General features: G+C 37.5%; 2 protein-coding genes across 2 annotated transcripts; one reads left to right on the top strand and one right to left on the bottom strand.

Moving 5' to 3' along the window:
* Positions 1–578: 578 nt before the first annotated feature.
* ttc22 (tetratricopeptide repeat domain 22) lies at positions 579–9,478 on the top strand. The gene is made up of 7 exons (XM_079840227.1): positions 579–1,166; positions 1,737–1,792; positions 1,956–2,071; positions 2,819–2,937; positions 3,224–3,385; positions 6,735–6,887; positions 8,264–9,478. The coding sequence occupies exons 1-7, from the start codon at positions 594–596 to the stop codon at positions 8,789–8,791; spliced, it is 1,707 nt and encodes a 568-aa protein (XP_079696353.1). The 5' UTR covers positions 579–593; the 3' UTR covers positions 8,792–9,478.
* A 1,068-nt stretch (positions 9,479–10,546) lies between these two features.
* Positions 10,547–16,215, bottom strand: ttc4 (tetratricopeptide repeat domain 4). Its single transcript, XM_079840226.1, has 10 exons — positions 15,900–16,215; positions 15,605–15,722; positions 15,317–15,478; positions 15,116–15,193; positions 14,865–14,989; positions 13,116–13,202; positions 12,784–13,025; positions 12,540–12,624; positions 12,309–12,391; positions 10,547–12,220 (listed from the first exon to the last, which is right to left on the bottom strand). Exons 1-10 carry the CDS (start codon positions 16,008–16,010, stop codon positions 12,118–12,120), a joined length of 1,194 nt encoding a protein of 397 aa, XP_079696352.1. The 5' UTR covers positions 16,011–16,215; the 3' UTR covers positions 10,547–12,117.
* Between the last annotated feature and the right edge of the window lie 877 nt (positions 16,216–17,092).

Raw genomic sequence — 17,092 nt, 5'->3', positions numbered from 1 at the left:
AGTTTACTGTATCCATATCCATATTTGATCAGCATTTCATTACTATTGCTTGCACTCAGAGAATAACGATAAATGAAATCAAAATGCTCATTAGACCACAAGAACTTCCCCATCTTCCTGACATTTATCTCACACCAGAGAACATTTTTCACCCAAACACAGACCTGGAAGCTTTGAATTAAAAATAGCTTTACAGAACGCATTTTCAATGTCATCTTACACACAGAGGACTGTTTTTACATTTCTATCATATCTGGCAGCATTTAAAGGGGTGTTCTTTTTGGAACCATGTTTTGCAGATTCATGGTAAAAGACAAGCCCTATATGACACAACATCATGTTGTGTCACTCAAATTCAGTAAGCAGGACTCATTCTTTACACAGTTGAACTAAAGCAAACGCCCATGTTTTCCTTTTAAATGAAGGTTGATGTAAAAACCACAATGTTGGGGTGGAGAAACCTGTTACAGGAAGCAAGAAAGCACATGTTCCACAGCTTTCCTTACTCATGTCTTATTTCTCCTCCTCTTTAAACCTGTATTTCCTGTCCCACTAATAAGTTGCTCTGTCTTAGGCAGGCATTGTCAGTACGTATGTGGGAGACAATGGAAGACAGCACAGAAGAGGACATTGAATCTCTGATTGAGGGGATGGCCTACATCCCTGGTCACTTTCATTTGGATCTGAATCTGAATGGTGAACCCAATGGACCAGCCACACTTCGGCACCGAGACACCCAGCTCAAGCGTGAGAGTCTCAGGGCTGAGCTTGAAGCGGAGACGGGACGACTACAGTACGCAGTGCGCAATATGCTGGGCCTGCTGGCCTTTCATATGGACGAACTGGAGACGGCAGAAGAGGCCTTTCACAGCATCTGCCAAGAGGATCCAGAAAACCTCAACGCCTGGGCCAATCTGGATTACGTATACGAACGCCTGGGTCGCGAGCTGGAGGAGAGGGAGTGCGTGGAGCGTGTGGCTGCCCTCATGGGGCCAGAGATGGGGGAGAACCAGACAGACTGCAGGCTCAGGGTGGCACGGTGCTTGGCTGAACAGGCGTATGCACATCCTCATGATGTGGAGCTGGAGAGGGACGAAGATTTACGGGAGAGACTGACAGCTGCGCTTATGTTATACAACCGTGCGCTCGATTACGGAGAGGAACTGGTGAGTTTCAGGGAGACATAGATATCTTGTAGGAGAGTCAATGACATATAAGAATCTAAAAAAATTTTTTTAATTCACACATGGGAGTTGGACTTAGTTTTTATAACTAAACTTGGCTACAAATTTCTGATATTTTAAGAGACTTATTGACTTTGAGGGTCTGCTGGGCCCTAGAATGATAGAAATGTTAGACATTTTTACTTAATGACCCTTCCAAAAAATATAATTCAGAAATTAAAAACTTACTTATCATAGAAGGGATGTATACAAGCAATTGTATGCAATAAATAGATTTTTTTGTATGTATTTTTGAGTTGTTAGATAGACAAATATTTGTCATGTCATTGAGCCAAGTATCTTTATCACTTAAAAAAAAAAACAGAAAAAATACGGACAGAATTTTCTGCCAGGGAATTTTCCGTTAACATTTCCTTTAACCCTAAAACACAACACAATACAAAGCACAGTTCAAAATACAGCGAAAACAAAAATATATATGCGGAAATGAACACAGTACATTGGAAATTGAGTGTTTTATCACAGAGTATAACATTGTTTTATTTCTTACAGATACCAATAGAGGAAAAAAGAAGCTGGTATTTCAAAATGGCAACAATTTACATAAGGTATTAACATAAGTATTTTTCGACACACCTGTTTAACTTCATTTTTAACACATTATCAAACATCTGACTGCATATCTAAGCATTTTAGGCAGCTCAGTCATTCCTTATCATGAACTTAAACATTAATAGGCTGATCTTAACCTTTGTTTCTTTGTGTTAATAGGTTAGATGGAATTGTGAGGGATTCAAAAGACATTGACCTCACGAGACTGACCTATTTCAACAAGGGCCTCAAGCTTCTCACAGAGACTCTACAATCTGACAACACACATCTCAAAGGTAATTTTCATATATTATCCTCTGGTTTCACAGACTCATCTAGTAGCTAGTCCCAGACTAAAATGTACGTTTGAGGTGTTAAAACTGAAAGCAACTTGCACCGGCATATTCTAAAAAATATCAGTCAGTTCCATTGTTTTGTCTCAAGATGCACACTAGTGTTTTTTTTTCTAGGCACATTTATAAAATCCTCTTAAATGTCTTAATTGAACTAAGGCTTAATCCTGGCTTAATCTAAGCCCTGTCTGTGAAACCGGCCCTATATATGATGAAGAATGGATTTATTGGTTTTTAATAAAGCACATTCAGTTCATTGATGATACCATTAATCAAGGACTGATTATGGTCCTCAGAGTCGTGAAATGTAATGTCCAAATAATGCATTTGCAAATATTGGAGGTGTTCAGGAGGCATTGATAGTATGGAGGGGCCAAGAACAGAGAAAATGTCCCTTTTTTGTCTATTTCACATTGACAGTACTCACTGGCACATATTCAAGTGCTTTTTGTCTGTCAATACATTTTTTACATTTACTTCACTCTCACGTTGAGGGCCCTGACAACTAGAGGCCCCCCTTGGCCCAGTCCATTATTCACCCTTACATAAAAGGAGAAGTAAAAGGTTTCACAGACCAGCCTTTCCAGTTTTATGTTGCCACATGTCACGCTTGGCTTTCTACTTATCAGCAGATCTCAGATGTCAAGGAATCATTCAGACAAGGTCATTATATCTCTCTTTTCTCTCTAGCCCTGGCCTGGTGTTATGTTGGTCTCATGCTGGAGCGGACGGAGGAGTTCTCCACTGTGCCAATGTCAGTCCATGACTGTGGTTTCTCTGGATCGGACCCTTTGACGTGTTATGGATCGGTAATGAATGTCAGCCTAGGAAACGTGTGGAATGTTTTATTGTGGTCAAGCTAATCAGATTTCAGTTTTATTTGCACACATTTCCTCTGTATCCACAACATGTCCCATGACATGTAACTGTGTTGTTTATTGACACAGATATTAGAAAGATGAGCTTAGGCTTATGTTTGATATGATTAAACATTAGCTGTTAAACTGAAAGCTTATAAAACTGTGACTATGTGAGTAATAATGCAGTGTAAAGGCTCTAAATGATCAGATTTGTTCTCACTGCTGATTTTCACAGGCCATTAAGCTCGCCACAGATGATGCTTTCATACTCAACAGGCTAGCGGACGTGTTCTTCCTGTCAGGCAAACTGGAGATGGCCATAGGTATCTGTAACATGGCACTGAGTGTCCTGCCTGATGCAGAACTCAACTGGCAGGCGTACTGCACACGTGCCAAGGTAAGACAAATCTCCAAATCAACATTCAACAACTCATTACAATTTTTCATATACAGTATATTTCTTTGTATTCACAAGTGCCTATACTCTCACAAACATTGAATATGCTGAGTGTATTTGTTATTTTATTATTTATTATTTGGTAACACTTTAGTAGGGGGAACACATATTCACTAGGGGTGGCACGGTTCACAAAACCCACGGTTCGGTTCGTATCACGGTTTTAGGGTCACGGTTTTCGGTTCTGTACGGTTCTTTTTGTTGTTGTTTTTTATCGTTAACACTCCAGAAATTTACTTCAGCATATGATATATATGGCTTAATCATCCACAATTAGGATACAGTATTAAAAATTGTTATATCAAGTTGTTTCCTAACTGGCTGTCAACCGAGTCCGACACATTGCCGTACATTTTTCATGTTAATCATATCAATTTTGATCAGAACAATGCACTGTGGCTTTAATTCAGCTGACCTGATTAACACATTTCACCAAGTGTCCCGTGTGTTTCACAATCACCATATGACATCCAGCGCTGGGAAAAAATAACATAAAATACACGAAAACACAACACTGCCAGAAGTTTTTGCCCAAACTTCAAAGGCATGTTTAAATTATTAGAACTAGAAGCATATCTTAACTTTTAAATGTTACATTTATCATGTGAACTACTTATATACAGCATGTTATATGAATGTGTGTATGAGACAGAGGGGAACACGGTCGCATTTGCAGCAGATATGTTGCCCTTCATAAATCAAAGCACGAGACAGACAGGGCTCGGAGGAGAACACTGGAAAATGTGACAGACTATATTTGCCTGTCCCACAGATTCACACTCTCACAGACAGACACACACACACACACACACACACACACACACACACACACACACACACACACACACACACACACACACACACACACACAATCTCCCACAGACTCACACACACACTCAATCTCCCACAGACTCTCACACACACACACACACACACACACACACACCAGACACACTCTCTCTCACACTAGCCGCGGTTCAGTGCGAGAGCGGGTGCCGCGCCGCGCGTGCCCGCTGCGCATACACACACTGGCAGTGTTTGTCTCGCGAGTCGCGCAGCACCCGCTCTCGCACTGCATCTTCCCTGCTATACGATGTTAGCGCATCCTCCAACTCCGGCAGCCTTCCTTATCTCTCCCACTTTCATTTCTACATGTGACGTGACCTGCAGCACTCCACTTTTACTTTACTGTATGTCCACACAAACCTCTTATTTCGCGCGAAAAGGACACCAGCTGTCTGAGGTAACATGCGGGCACGAGGATACATTGCGCAGGCGCGAACCGTGCGACACACACACACCGAACCGACACAAGCGAACCGAACGGTTCGGTTTTTTTCCATGTACCGTGCCACCCCTAATATTCACTATTAAAGGGTTAGTTCACCCAAAAATGAAAATTCTGTCATTAATTACTCACCCTCATGTCGTTGGACACCCGTAAGTCCTCCGTTCATATTCGGAACACAAATGGAGATATTTTAGTTGAAAGCTGATGCTGAGAAAGGCTTCACACAGGCCTCCATTGGCATTCAGTACATTGACACTTCCAAGATCCATGAAAGGCACTTAAAACGTCGTTACAAAGTCTATCTCACCACAGTGGCTCTACAATAATCTTACGATGCGACGACAATAGTTTTTGTGCGCAAAAAAAAATCAAAATAACACCTTTATCCAACTTGTTCTCGACTTCCGTGTATGCCTCCACGACGCATGCGCGAGAATATGACGCAGATCCGGCGTTCGGACAGATGACCCAGAAGCGATTTGTTTACGAGCAGAGGAAGACGCGCGTGTCTAAGCTGTTGGATTCTACATTGATCGTGCTTTAGGTCCCGGCGTAGTGCTCAAAATGGGGCTTAAGTGTGTATTTCATGGATTCCCGAACACCGGCGCTACGTCATATTCTCGCGCATGCGTCGTGGAGGCACACACGGAAGTCGAGAACAAGTTGGATAAAGGTGTTATTTTGATTTTTTTTTGCGCACAAAAACTATTGTCGTCGCATTGTAAGATTATTGTAGAGCCACTGTGGTGAGATAGACTTTATAACGACGTTTTAAGTGCCTTTCATGGATCTTGGAAGTGTCAATGTACTGAATGCCAATGGAGGCCTGTGTGAAGCCTTTCTCAGCCATCAGCTTTCAACTAAAATATCTTCATTTGAGTTCCGAATATGAACGGAGGTCTTACGGGTGTCCAACGACATGAGGGTGAGTAATTAATGACAGAATTTTCATTTTTGGGTGAACTAACCCTTTAACTATGACTTTTACCTCAATGAACTCCTAATTTACTGCTTATTAATAGTTAGTAAGGTAGTTTTTGTAGAGTTTAAGTTTAGGTATTGGGTAGGATTAAGGGATGTCAAATAAAGTCAGGCAGAATAAGGCATTACTATGTGCTTTATAGTACTAATGAACAGCCAATAATAGGAAAGCTAATAAGCAACTAGTTAATAGCGTGAATTGAACCCTAAAATAAAGAGTTACAAGTTTTATAACCTCTCCTTGAATCACACCCCAGGATAATCTAGGATAAAATGCTTCTGCACAGACAAAGAAACACCCATTTTGTTACTTAAAGACTAAAAGGCAATATTGTAATAAATGTAAAGTTTCCCCAGAAGTGTTTGAACATTTTAAATGTGTGATTTTCATATAATAAAAAACCAATCTGCAAAACAATTTTGCTGCTATTGAAGTGGAATATGGCCGGAATTTTGATGCCGTTTTGGATATATTTATATAAATTGTCTTTACATGCAGTATAAAGTGTGCTGCATGTTCACAAGCTAAAGAGACACACATTTACAAGTTTTGTTTCATACAATGGTTCATATTACTTATAGATAAATATCACCTCATCCAGTTCTAAAGTATTCCGTTACTGTGTGAGAAACTGCTGCAAATGATTCAGTGCGTGAGTGAACCTTTCCAATGAATCAAACTGAAACGCAAACAATTTCAGAGCTTTTTGCAAACCCATTTCACGAATGATTCAAATCGTTACTGAGGCTTATACTCCACTAACAATTAAACAGAAAATGGCCAAATGCTTCTCTTAATTTTTAACAATATTAATTATATTATTAGATGAAACAAACCTCTGCCTGTTTTAATGTTTTGATTAAAATGGATAAGGTGTACAAGCTCTTGTTGGGGCCATTGTACATTAATTTCTGTTTAGATGTTTAGCATTTTATTACTCTCTGTCTAATCTTGTTTTGATCGTTTTAATGCACCTAAAAATATGTATTCTTTGTCCTTTTCTATCTTTTCTCCAGCTTAGTGTCACCACTTATGCAAAGGATCTTGATAAAGCGAAGTGTGGCCAAGGTGGAATCCCTGACCGTCAGATTCTAAAAGAGGCTCGTGCTGACCTGGAACGGGTTTTGGCTGTCCGACCCTGTTTGAGGACTCATTTGGAGATGGGTCAGGTAGTTATGAGAACACAACACTACCGGTCAAAAGTTTGGAATAATTGTGCTTTTTTTATGTTTTTGAAAGAAAACTGACAAAGGCTGCATTTATTTATAGTAAAATACAGTAAAACAATAATATTATTAATATTTAAAATAACCATTCTATTTGAATATACTATACAATGTAATTCATTCCGGTGATGGTAAAGCTGAATTTTCAGCAGCCATTGCTGCAGTCTTCACGTCACAATCATTCTTATACTGATTTGGTGTCTAATAAACATTCCTATCTTTGTGAAAAAAAATTTTTTCACACTGTTAAACATTTGAGTGGGAAATTACAGTATATTCCCAGGTTAATAATTGCATTACTTTCACAGTAATTTCACTTTTCTCTTATCTAAGTGCACTAAAAATGTGGTTTTACTGTGAGTTTACAGTATTGGAAAAAACGATTTACTGTAAACAAACAACATACTGTATTTCTACAGTGTTTATGTACTATGAAGGTAGCCTACCCAGAATGCAGTGCGTTCTTGATTCTTGTTGGTTTTATCTGTGCTGAGCTTATGTTTGCTTCGCTTTTAGCAGTTTGTGTTGTTGGTTTATTTTGTAATGTTGGTTTATGTTGTATAAGTGCTTTTATTATTTGTTGAGTGTCACCATTGTTGTGTTTTGTATGTCAAGTATTGATGGCTGTGCATCATTACGTGATGTTTACAAGAGATGATGTCACATCTTTCAAAGATGAATCTCAGCAGTTGATTCACTGCTGTGAAAGACCCATTTACAAACAGTTATGAATTTGAAATAAATTATTGGTAAATCATCATGTTTAAATAATACTAAAACAAAATCTTCACATTCATGCTGAATAGTTTGACTAAACTACTTCATATTCTACACTCTAAAAAATGCTGGGTTAAAAACAACCCAAGTTGGGTTGAAAATGGACTAACCCAGCCATTAGGTTGTTTTAGCCCAACAGTTGGGTTGTTTTAAGCAAACATTTAATCCAACTGCTTGGTTAAAACAATCCAATAGCATTTTTTAGAGCTCTGCAATAAATGCAGCCTTAGTGAGCAGAAGAGATTTCTTTCAGAAAAATTGGTAACTTTATTTTTCAGTGTTACATGTAGTTATTGAAGTACTATAAATTATGCATAATTACATGCAACTAAATATTAACCTAAACCTAAATATTAAAAACACTATTACTATTATTAGTAATTAAATGTAAAATTAGCCCACACTGTAACAAGGATAGGCCACCTTAAAATAAAGTGTAACCAAAACGTCTCTATTCCAAACTTTTGAACGGTAAAGTAGCTACTAACATAGTTACTATGTATTTTAAGAGCATAACATATCCATCTCTCCACTTCTCTCAGGTTTACTACTACATGGGTGTGGACGCCCTACAGGAGAGCCTGTTGGTTGATGAGATGGCGATAAACCAGGCCCTGGTTAGTCTATCTAAAGCTCTTCAATGTCCTCTCGGCTCTACAATCTCTAAGCTACAGCTCCTGCGGGGTCGCTGCCTGCTGCTGAAAGGAGAGGAGCAGAATGCGATCGACTGTTTTAGGAAAGCGCTTGAACTGGAACCTCTCAGCGTCCAAAACACGATGGTACTGCGCTGCATGCTACAGGCTATTCTTGTGAGCTTCACCCAATGTGGGAGGGACACAGATGAAACAATTATCCAATTAGAAGAATGTTTAAAAGAGGCGGAAAAGCGATATGGAACACATGTTGTTCAGACTGAGTTGAAAGCACTATGCCGAGCAAATACGGATGAGGTGACAGAGCTCTCAAAAGAACTGATCAGGAAGGGGAGGTTGGAGGTGGTTAGAAGGCTGCTGAATAGTGTACAGCCACAAGGGAAAAGGTTCACACTGGGCAGGTCCCTTTCTATTTAAAAGGGTCTGTGGAGCAATGGGAAGGTGACTCCAGATAATGTGCTGATGTGCAATAATGTGATGCCCATGAATTATGCATGTTAAGACGGTAATTAATAATGTAGCTTATTTCTAACCAGAGGTATTCCCATCTGGTAAAGCTGAGTGATGGACAAAGGAATGTATTAAATTCTAAATGTATTACTATGGTGTTAAAAGTCGCTTTGAAATGTTGCCTTTATGGCTACCCTTTTCTCCAACACATGCCACAAAGCGTGAAGAGCCAGTTTGACGAGAACTAAGTGTTTAAACAATGTACTACATAGTTTAGAAGCCTGAAAGGGCCGTCACATTAGAAAACAGCATCAGTGAAATTTCACATGCAAAAAACTGCCCATTGTCAATACAATACAATTTTTTTTTTAAACACCCAATTGCATTCCTTTTGGAATGACTGGATTCCAGCTGTAAAATTTTGCTGAGAAATAGTAAATGTGACCACACCTTGAGACCACATAAAAAATCTGGGATAACCCCAGCCCCCCCCCCCCCCCCCAAACCTTTTAGGAACATTATCGAATCATGCTGAATACATCATAAAGTTTTACACAAATGTATAGTTCATGTCGGCTTGAGTGCTGCTGTCATTAAAGCAAAAGTAGATTAAAAAATGGTTTCACTTAAATTATGTTAATAAAATCATTTGTTAAAAAAAGTTAATAAATAATAAATAAATAAAATAAAATAATTTCCACTAGTGGTCTCAGACCACTGTACAACCCCTGGCAATCACAGACAAAAAAGTATTGTTCAATATAGTATGCTGGCTTCATGAAACATATACCTCAAGCAAATTCATGGCTGTTTTTTAGATATGTTTTAGGCAGATATTAATGCCTTATTCTACATCCCCTAATGCCAGGGGTGTCCAAACTCGGTCCTGGAGGGCCACTGTCCTGCAGAGTTTAGTTCCAACTTGCCTCACCACCAGTCTGGAAGTTTCTAGTATGCCTAATAAGACCTTGATTAGCTTGTACAGGTGTGCTTAATTGAGGTTGGAGCTAAACTCTGCAGGACAGTGGCCCTCCAGGATCAGGATTGGATGCCCCTACCCTAATCCTACCCAATACCTAAACTTAACAACTACCTTACTAACTATTAATAAGCAGTAATTAGGAGTTTATTGAGGCAAAAGCTGTAGTTAATAGTAAGAATTGGACCCTAATCATATGACCTTTTTTTTCCCAGATCAAAAAAGTATTGAATCACTCAATGTAATGTGAATGATAGAATAAAAGTAAGATTCAGTGATGAATCGCAAATCTGCATTGGCCAAGGAGATGATGCTGGAACCTTTGTCTGGTGCCATTCTAATAAAACGCATAAAGATGCTGCCCGATTCCCAACTCATTTATGATATGGGGTTGCATGTCAGGTAAAGGACCAGGGGAGATAGCAATGATTACCGTAGCAGTCAATGCACAAGTGTACGTTGAAATTTTGGGCACTTTTCTCATACCATTGATAGAAAATAGGCTTGGAGAAAATCCCTCCTGCAAAGCTGATGTCAAACGCTATTCTAGAAAGTTGGAATCAGATTTAAGTTCACACCCCAAAGAATGCAGGCTGAAAATAAATAATTTAAATTGTTTGAGGTATATGAATGTTGGTCCATTAAGCAGAAATTTGTTTGTGTCATATCTGTGATTTGATGGATGAACATCCTCCAAGTGTGAAGATTCCATAATTTTATGCTTTTACTTTTTACAAGAGATTGTATGTGACAAGAATTTGTGTGACAAATGGTTTAATGGAACCGTATGACAAGTGAATTTCATCGCAAATAAATTATTTACAGTAAAACAGAGATTGTTTCATTGATTAATCCTCAGTAAATGAGGTTTGCAATTTGCATTATATAGTAGAAACTAAATGAGTTAATGTTGTCTAAAAGACAACTCCAAAATCTTTAATTCTAATTTATTTTGTAAGAAAATGTTTTAAAGCAATACTCCACAAATAAACATTCTGTCATCATTTACTTACACGTATGACGCTATAAAACCATGTGACTTTCTTTTTACTGAAAAAGAAACGTATCAGTGTTTTTTAGTGGAAGTCAATGGGCTCCGGTGTTGTTTCCTACATTTTTTTTTCAAAATATAATTTGTTTTCCGAAGAAGAAAGTCATCCCTGTTTAGATGGTAAATGAGAACAGAATTTTCTGCTTTGGCTGGGCTATACTTTAAACAGCTTCTTTTACGTTTCTTCATGACCATCTATTATTTTTATCCAATATTAAAAATGCAGTTAAATACATGTTTTCAATCTGCATTAAAAACTGATGTAAATTATGAATCTGGAATAACATTGAGTCTTCTTAATCTTATTCAACAGTCTAATACCATTCCATACCATATACAAGATGCAGATTAAAGAAATGTTTACCAAAGAAAATGCTTTTATGACTTTTACAGGGTTAGTTCACCCCAAAATGAAAATTCTGTTATTACTTACTCACCCTCATGTCATTCCAAACCCGGAAGATCTTCATTCATCTTCAGAACACAAATTAAGGTATTTTTGATGAAATCTTGAGGTTTCTGAACCACACATAGACCACAACGTCATTGCAACTTACAAGGCCCAGAAAGGTAGTAAAGACATTGTTAAAATAGTCCTGACTAAAAGTGGTTCAACCTTAATGTTATGAAGCGACGAGAATACTTTGTGTGCAAAAAACAAAAAAAAATAACGACAATTTATTCTCTTCCACTTCATTCTCCTCCGCTATTCACATAGTAAACAGTGCAGCAGTTCCAGGTTCTACAACAGAATACCGCCTCTCTATTGGCAAGCTCCTGCGTCAGCATCACATGCATGCGTTGAGCTCACATGAACAGCGACGACCAATAATGAGCTGCCGTTTTGACGTAGAACCCGGTTTGCTAGATAAATAGTGTAGGAGAAGAGAAAAGTTTGTTGGTTGAAGGTTGAACCACTGTAGTCAGAACTATTTTAACAATGTCTTTACTACCTTTCTGGGCCTTGTAAGTGGTTATTGTGTTGCAGTCTATGTGTGGTTCAGAAACCTCTCGGATTTCATCAAAAATATCTTAATTTGTGTTCCGAAGATGAACGAAGGTCTTATGGGTTTGGAGTGACATGAGGGTGAGTAATTAATGACAACATTTTAATTTTGGGGTGAACTAATCCTTTAAAGTGAATCATTTACATCGCTGCAAAATAAATCCACTGATGAAAGGGTGGGGTGAGCAGAAATGTCCGGAGGTTGATTTATGGCCAAGTCATTTAAAGTCTTTCAAGGTCCAAACAGAACATTTCAATCATCTCGATCTCTGGACCTTTTTTCCTGATAAAAACTGCTTAGAAAATGGAGAGCCTGATACCAGCACAATGAAACTAGGTGATCCTGCCTTCACAGAGTACCTGGAAAGAACAAAACGGAGAGAAAAAAACATCAAAGACCAATTCAAGCAGTGATAAAAACTACTTAGAAGAAATTCCTTTGAAATACCTTTGATGCTGAAGAACATTAAGAAGTGACTTTTCAAGATCAACTTGATAAAGATGTCCTTTTTCATGATCCTCAAAGAACAGCTAAAAAAACATAGTTGTGTGGTTACAGATGGATGTGATCAAAGTTAAAAAACAACTCTTTGTGGTAATGCATCTAATTAAAATTCTCAAGCAAAAGTGAACAACGATGGATCAAAAAGGTGTAAGGTTAAGATCTTTTTGTACCGACCTGTAGATTTTGTGGCTGGTATTTTCTTTCTGTATCCCAAGGAGGAAGCTCTTCACCAAACATAACTGCCAAATGGTCCATGAAGCTGAAGAACAAAGAAAGAGTGGTTACAAAAATTTAAAATATTTGCAGCTCTTAAATTTAAAGAGAATAACTCAAATTCCAATAGTAATTTCCTATCCAGATCTCCCTTCCTCAGAAAGGATACACATTTTGATAACGACGTTTTGACTTTGTAACAAACCTGGAGTTCTCGCAGAAGGCAGATATGAAGTCCGTCTGGCTGTGTTCAGGGTAGAGGAACAGCACCGGCCAGTGGAGGACTCCCTGCTCATCCATATAAACACGAGCTCCTGTGGCCTCCTGCGAGCCCATTCCATCAAGCTCCAGATCAGCCAGAGCTCTAGACGGTCCTCCATCATCATCCTCACTGTCAGAACCCCTGTGTCGAGACTTCTTGGTCTTCAGAAGTTTAATGCCACGCTCCTAAGTAAAAAACTGCCATTGAATATTTCGCCTTTTCATAATTCAGTTTAAGAAAAACGTTTTTACGATTAAACTTAGTTTCTGCAGTACCTTAATGGCAGCTGACAATGCTTCTTTCTCTTTCTGCTCCTTTTTCGCTTTAACCTTTGCCTTTCTGGCATCCTTGTCAGCTTCTCTCTACAATACAAATAAATGGATACTTCTTAAAAGATCGACAAGTACAATCACAGTGAAACATTCAAATCTGCGCCGGAGCTGGCACCGACCCAGAGAGAGCAGCTGTCATGTATACGTATGAAACAGCTGCACAATCAATCTTTTCAACCACACAGTATCGTTATTTCTATGTTACAATAATTCAAACTATCACAGAAGTACTGGGATAAAAGTTTGATGAAAGTTTTGAATATAAACATTGATGGTATGGTAATGATCAAAATAGAGGAAATCACTTTTGACGCTTTAAATAAAGATTGTAACAATTACATCATTACACCAGAAGGTGGCAACAATGGACTGTTAAAACATGCATTTGTCATTGAATCATTCATTCGAAAAATTCATTGTGTGGCTTTGATAAAAAAAAATAAAAAAAGTTATATATATATATATATATATATATATATTTTTTTTTTTTTTATAAATAAATTGCAACAATTAACATTTTGTCAGAATCTATAATAAATTGTTATTTTGTTTGGTGGTCTATTTATGAATGAGGCATTTATATAGCGCTTTCATATGTACTACTGTACATCCAAAAAGCACTTTACACTCATGTCAGGGGTCTCTCCTCAACCACCATCAGTGTGCAGCATCCACAGTACAAAAGCGCCAGTGCGCTCACCACACATCAGCGATAGGTGGAGAGGAGAGGGAGTGATAGAGCCAATTCAATGGATGGGGATTATTAGGAGGCCATGGTTGGTAAGGGCCAATGGAGGGAATTTGGCCAGGACACAGGGGTTACACCCCTACTCTTTACAAGAAAGTGCCATGGGATTTTTAATGACCACAGAGTCAGGACCTCGGTTTTCGCGTCTCACCCGAAGGACCGTGCTATTTAGAATCGTGATCTCTATTTGACACAAAAAAATGTGATTCTAAATTTATCAAGAATCATGCAGCTCTAATTTATACATTAGAACATTATTTGCAGAATATAAAATGCCCACAATTTGCCTTGGTGCAGACGAAAGACACGGGAGAAAACAAACAGAGAGAGAGAGAAACAAATGAGAACATTATGAACAAAAAGGTGTAAATTAGCAAGTAATAAGGTGGTAATGTGCAATTATAAATGAATAAAGTGAATAGTTTAATTGTAATGATTGTGGAATTTAATATTAACATATTTATATTTTACATCAAACATTAATCGACTAATTCTGTGTCAACACTCCGAAAAATATGCATTAAAAAAAATCTGATAGCAGCATAATTTCATAGAAAAAAACGGCATTCGGCCGTATAAGTGCTGCACTGTGTGAACAGCCCAACAACGTGAATCGCTTAAGAGAGTGACAGAGAAGAGAAGACATTGCTGAATTTATGAAAAGTATTCTCGTCGTTTTATAACAATAAGGTTGTACCACTGGAGTCACATGGATTATTTTAACAATGTATTTAATACCTTTTCTGGGGTCAGAGAGCTCTCGGATTTCATCAAAAATATCTTAAATTTGTGTTCTGAAGATGAACGCAAGTCATACAGGTTTGGAACAACATGAGGGGGAGTAATTAATGACTGAAATTGCATTTTTGGGTGAACTATCCCTTTAAATGCTCTAAATCCAGAATGGGTCACCATAAATATATCTTCCTGTCAGGCATTTCTACCTTCAATTTATCTGCTGTGGCTCTCAGCTCCTGTAGTTTCTTGTCGGTGGGAAACAGCTTGAGACCTTCGTCACACCACTGCAACACTCCAGCGTAATTACGCAGCTCCATTGAGCACTGTGCCCCTAAATCCATACATAACATTACACAGATATACATATTATTCGTTTTTTTGTACACAAAATAATGCAATTTCAGAAGAGGCTATTTTGGTTTTCTTTCTGAGATATAGAACTACAGACATAACTCACCTCTTATTATGGCTTTAATGTGGTCTGGCTTCAGTTTCTTTGCAGCTGTGGCATCATTCATAGCTGAACGCATATTTCCTGGAGGAAACAATTTATTGCATAAATTAATGAGGAAAAACTAAATTATTCTGGCACATTTGCAAGGCAGATTAACGTTAACATAGACCTCATTGTGTGTGGTTGAAGGAATACTGACTGTACCTAAATGGAAATGTGCAGCTGCACGGTTGGTGTATAGAATTGCATTGAGTTCAAGATCCATACAGTTCTTTTTCAATCCTTCTGTGTAAGACACTACAGCTTTCTTATAATTCTTCTCCTTAAAGTAATCATTCCCCTCATCCTTCAAACCACTGGCTTGCTCTGAAAAAAAGAAGAAACTATTAAATTATAGTGTATTCAATTGCCATTTAAAGGAGGTACATTGCTTACATAAAAAATAAAAAATAAAAAAAACACATAACCAAAGCAAAATAAAGAGCCGCACACCTTCAGGTGTTCTGTCATCATCATGGATTAAAGACTGAATGCAGGCGAGATCAGGGTTTTTCTCGGGGTCTATGTTTTCTGGGGCTGTCTTCATGAACATGGGCACCTTATTAAACTCCTGCAAGATATAAAACGCGTATTTATTGATATATAAAACAAGCTGTTTCAGCCAAATGTTACAGCACAATGCTTGATCTTCAGTAACGTCAATCAGCTCGCGTTCACCAGTACTGACATGCAGTTGCCAGTGTTTTTTTTGTTGTTTGTTTTTTACTAATAATGAGACAGTCCTTACCTCCTCCCAGTTGCTTTCACTAAACGCATTTTTGTATTTCTGTGTTTTAAACTTCTCCATAAACTCGTCCATGGTATCATCACTGTCTTCGCCTTGCACTGGTGCCGCCATCGTTATTCTATTTTTATCCTACTTAAATAAATGTGGTACTAGATGTATCTTAATACGTTATTGTGTTCAAAGTGTAGCCGATATGAGAAGCTAAACATAAAACTCCAAAAAGCGACAAAACTGAGAATAAACTGCCGCAGAGAACCACATGGCCTGCCCAAGCAGCTGTTCCTGTGCTGCGTAGATACGTCAGACTCAGGGACGTATTATCGCCACCAGCTGGTTTGGAGTAAGAAAAAAGATTATAATAAAGGAATAAATAAGTCACTTTCAAGGATATCGAAAACCTTCTTTGAAATAAATAAAGTATATAAAAATATAAAGGCAAATGTTGATAATATTGTATCAAATATTTAATTATATTTTAATGTTGCATCACTAGGGACAATTATCCTCTTGACCAGATAAACATGAGTTAAAATGACAAAACTACTTTTGACCACATAAAATGAAAACTGCAAAACTAAAAAAATTAAACAAAAATAAAAAAAAACTGAAATTGCCTATCAATAGGAATCTTTTTTTTTTAACGATATTATATCGATATCTGACTTAAAAAGTTCACTTCTAGGCTTAAGTTGTGGCTAAAGACAAACCAAAACTGTAACCATTTTTAAATATTATAACCATTTTTTGTGTAAGATGAGTGAGTGTGTGAGTGTATGTTTAAAAAAAAATTCTATGTTTTATACTAGCATGTATGCGTTTTATAATTTTTAAAGCCAGACCAGGGACAGGAGTTGAAAATTAGCATTAGCTATAAACTCTAAATGCTGCGCATCAGTTGCAGTAATTGTATTGTAACTATATTTGACTGCATTGTTCCTGTTAAATATATATATATATATATATATATATATATATATATATATATATATATATATATATATATATATTAATGCTCATACTGATTTGAAAATCATTATCATCAGAGCAAATGGAAAAATGTAGATTATTATTCTTGCTTTAATTAAAATTTAATTAAAAATTTTCTTAATGTTTTATTTTTATGAATACTTTAAATGACAATTACACTAGATTAAAACTATACTTCTTGGTGGTCCTATAATAGCAAGAACAAA

Source organism: Gobio gobio (assembly GCF_949357685.1).
Source record: "Gobio gobio genome assembly, chromosome: 17".
NCBI classification, from domain to species: Eukaryota; Metazoa; Chordata; class Actinopteri; order Cypriniformes; family Gobionidae; genus Gobio; species Gobio gobio.
The sequence above is the reverse complement of the archived record's forward strand: the minus strand, read 5'-3'. Positions and strand labels throughout refer to the sequence as shown.

Excerpts from the sequence above, each read along its gene's own strand:
- ttc22 (XM_079840227.1), top strand. The coding sequence starts at position 594 with ATGTGGGAGACAATGGAAGACAGCACAGAAGAGGACATTGAATCTCTG. Across the intron at positions 1,793-1,955 it reads ATGGCAACAATTTACATAAG|GTTAGATGGAATTGTGAGGG; the intron begins GTATTAACATAA and ends TTGTGTTAATAG. Across the intron at positions 6,888-8,263 it reads CTCATTTGGAGATGGGTCAG|GTTTACTACTACATGGGTGT; the intron begins GTAGTTATGAGA and ends CACTTCTCTCAG.
- ttc4 (XM_079840226.1), bottom strand. The coding sequence starts at position 16,010 with ATGGCGGCACCAGTGCAAGGCGAAGACAGTGATGATACCATGGACGAG. Across the intron at positions 13,203-14,864 it reads CCACAGCAGATAAATTGAAG|AGAGAAGCTGACAAGGATGC; the intron begins GTAGAAATGCCT and ends TTTGTATTGTAG. Across the intron at positions 12,625-12,783 it reads GCCTTCTGCGAGAACTCCAG|CTTCATGGACCATTTGGCAG; the intron begins GTTTGTTACAAA and ends TTTGTTCTTCAG.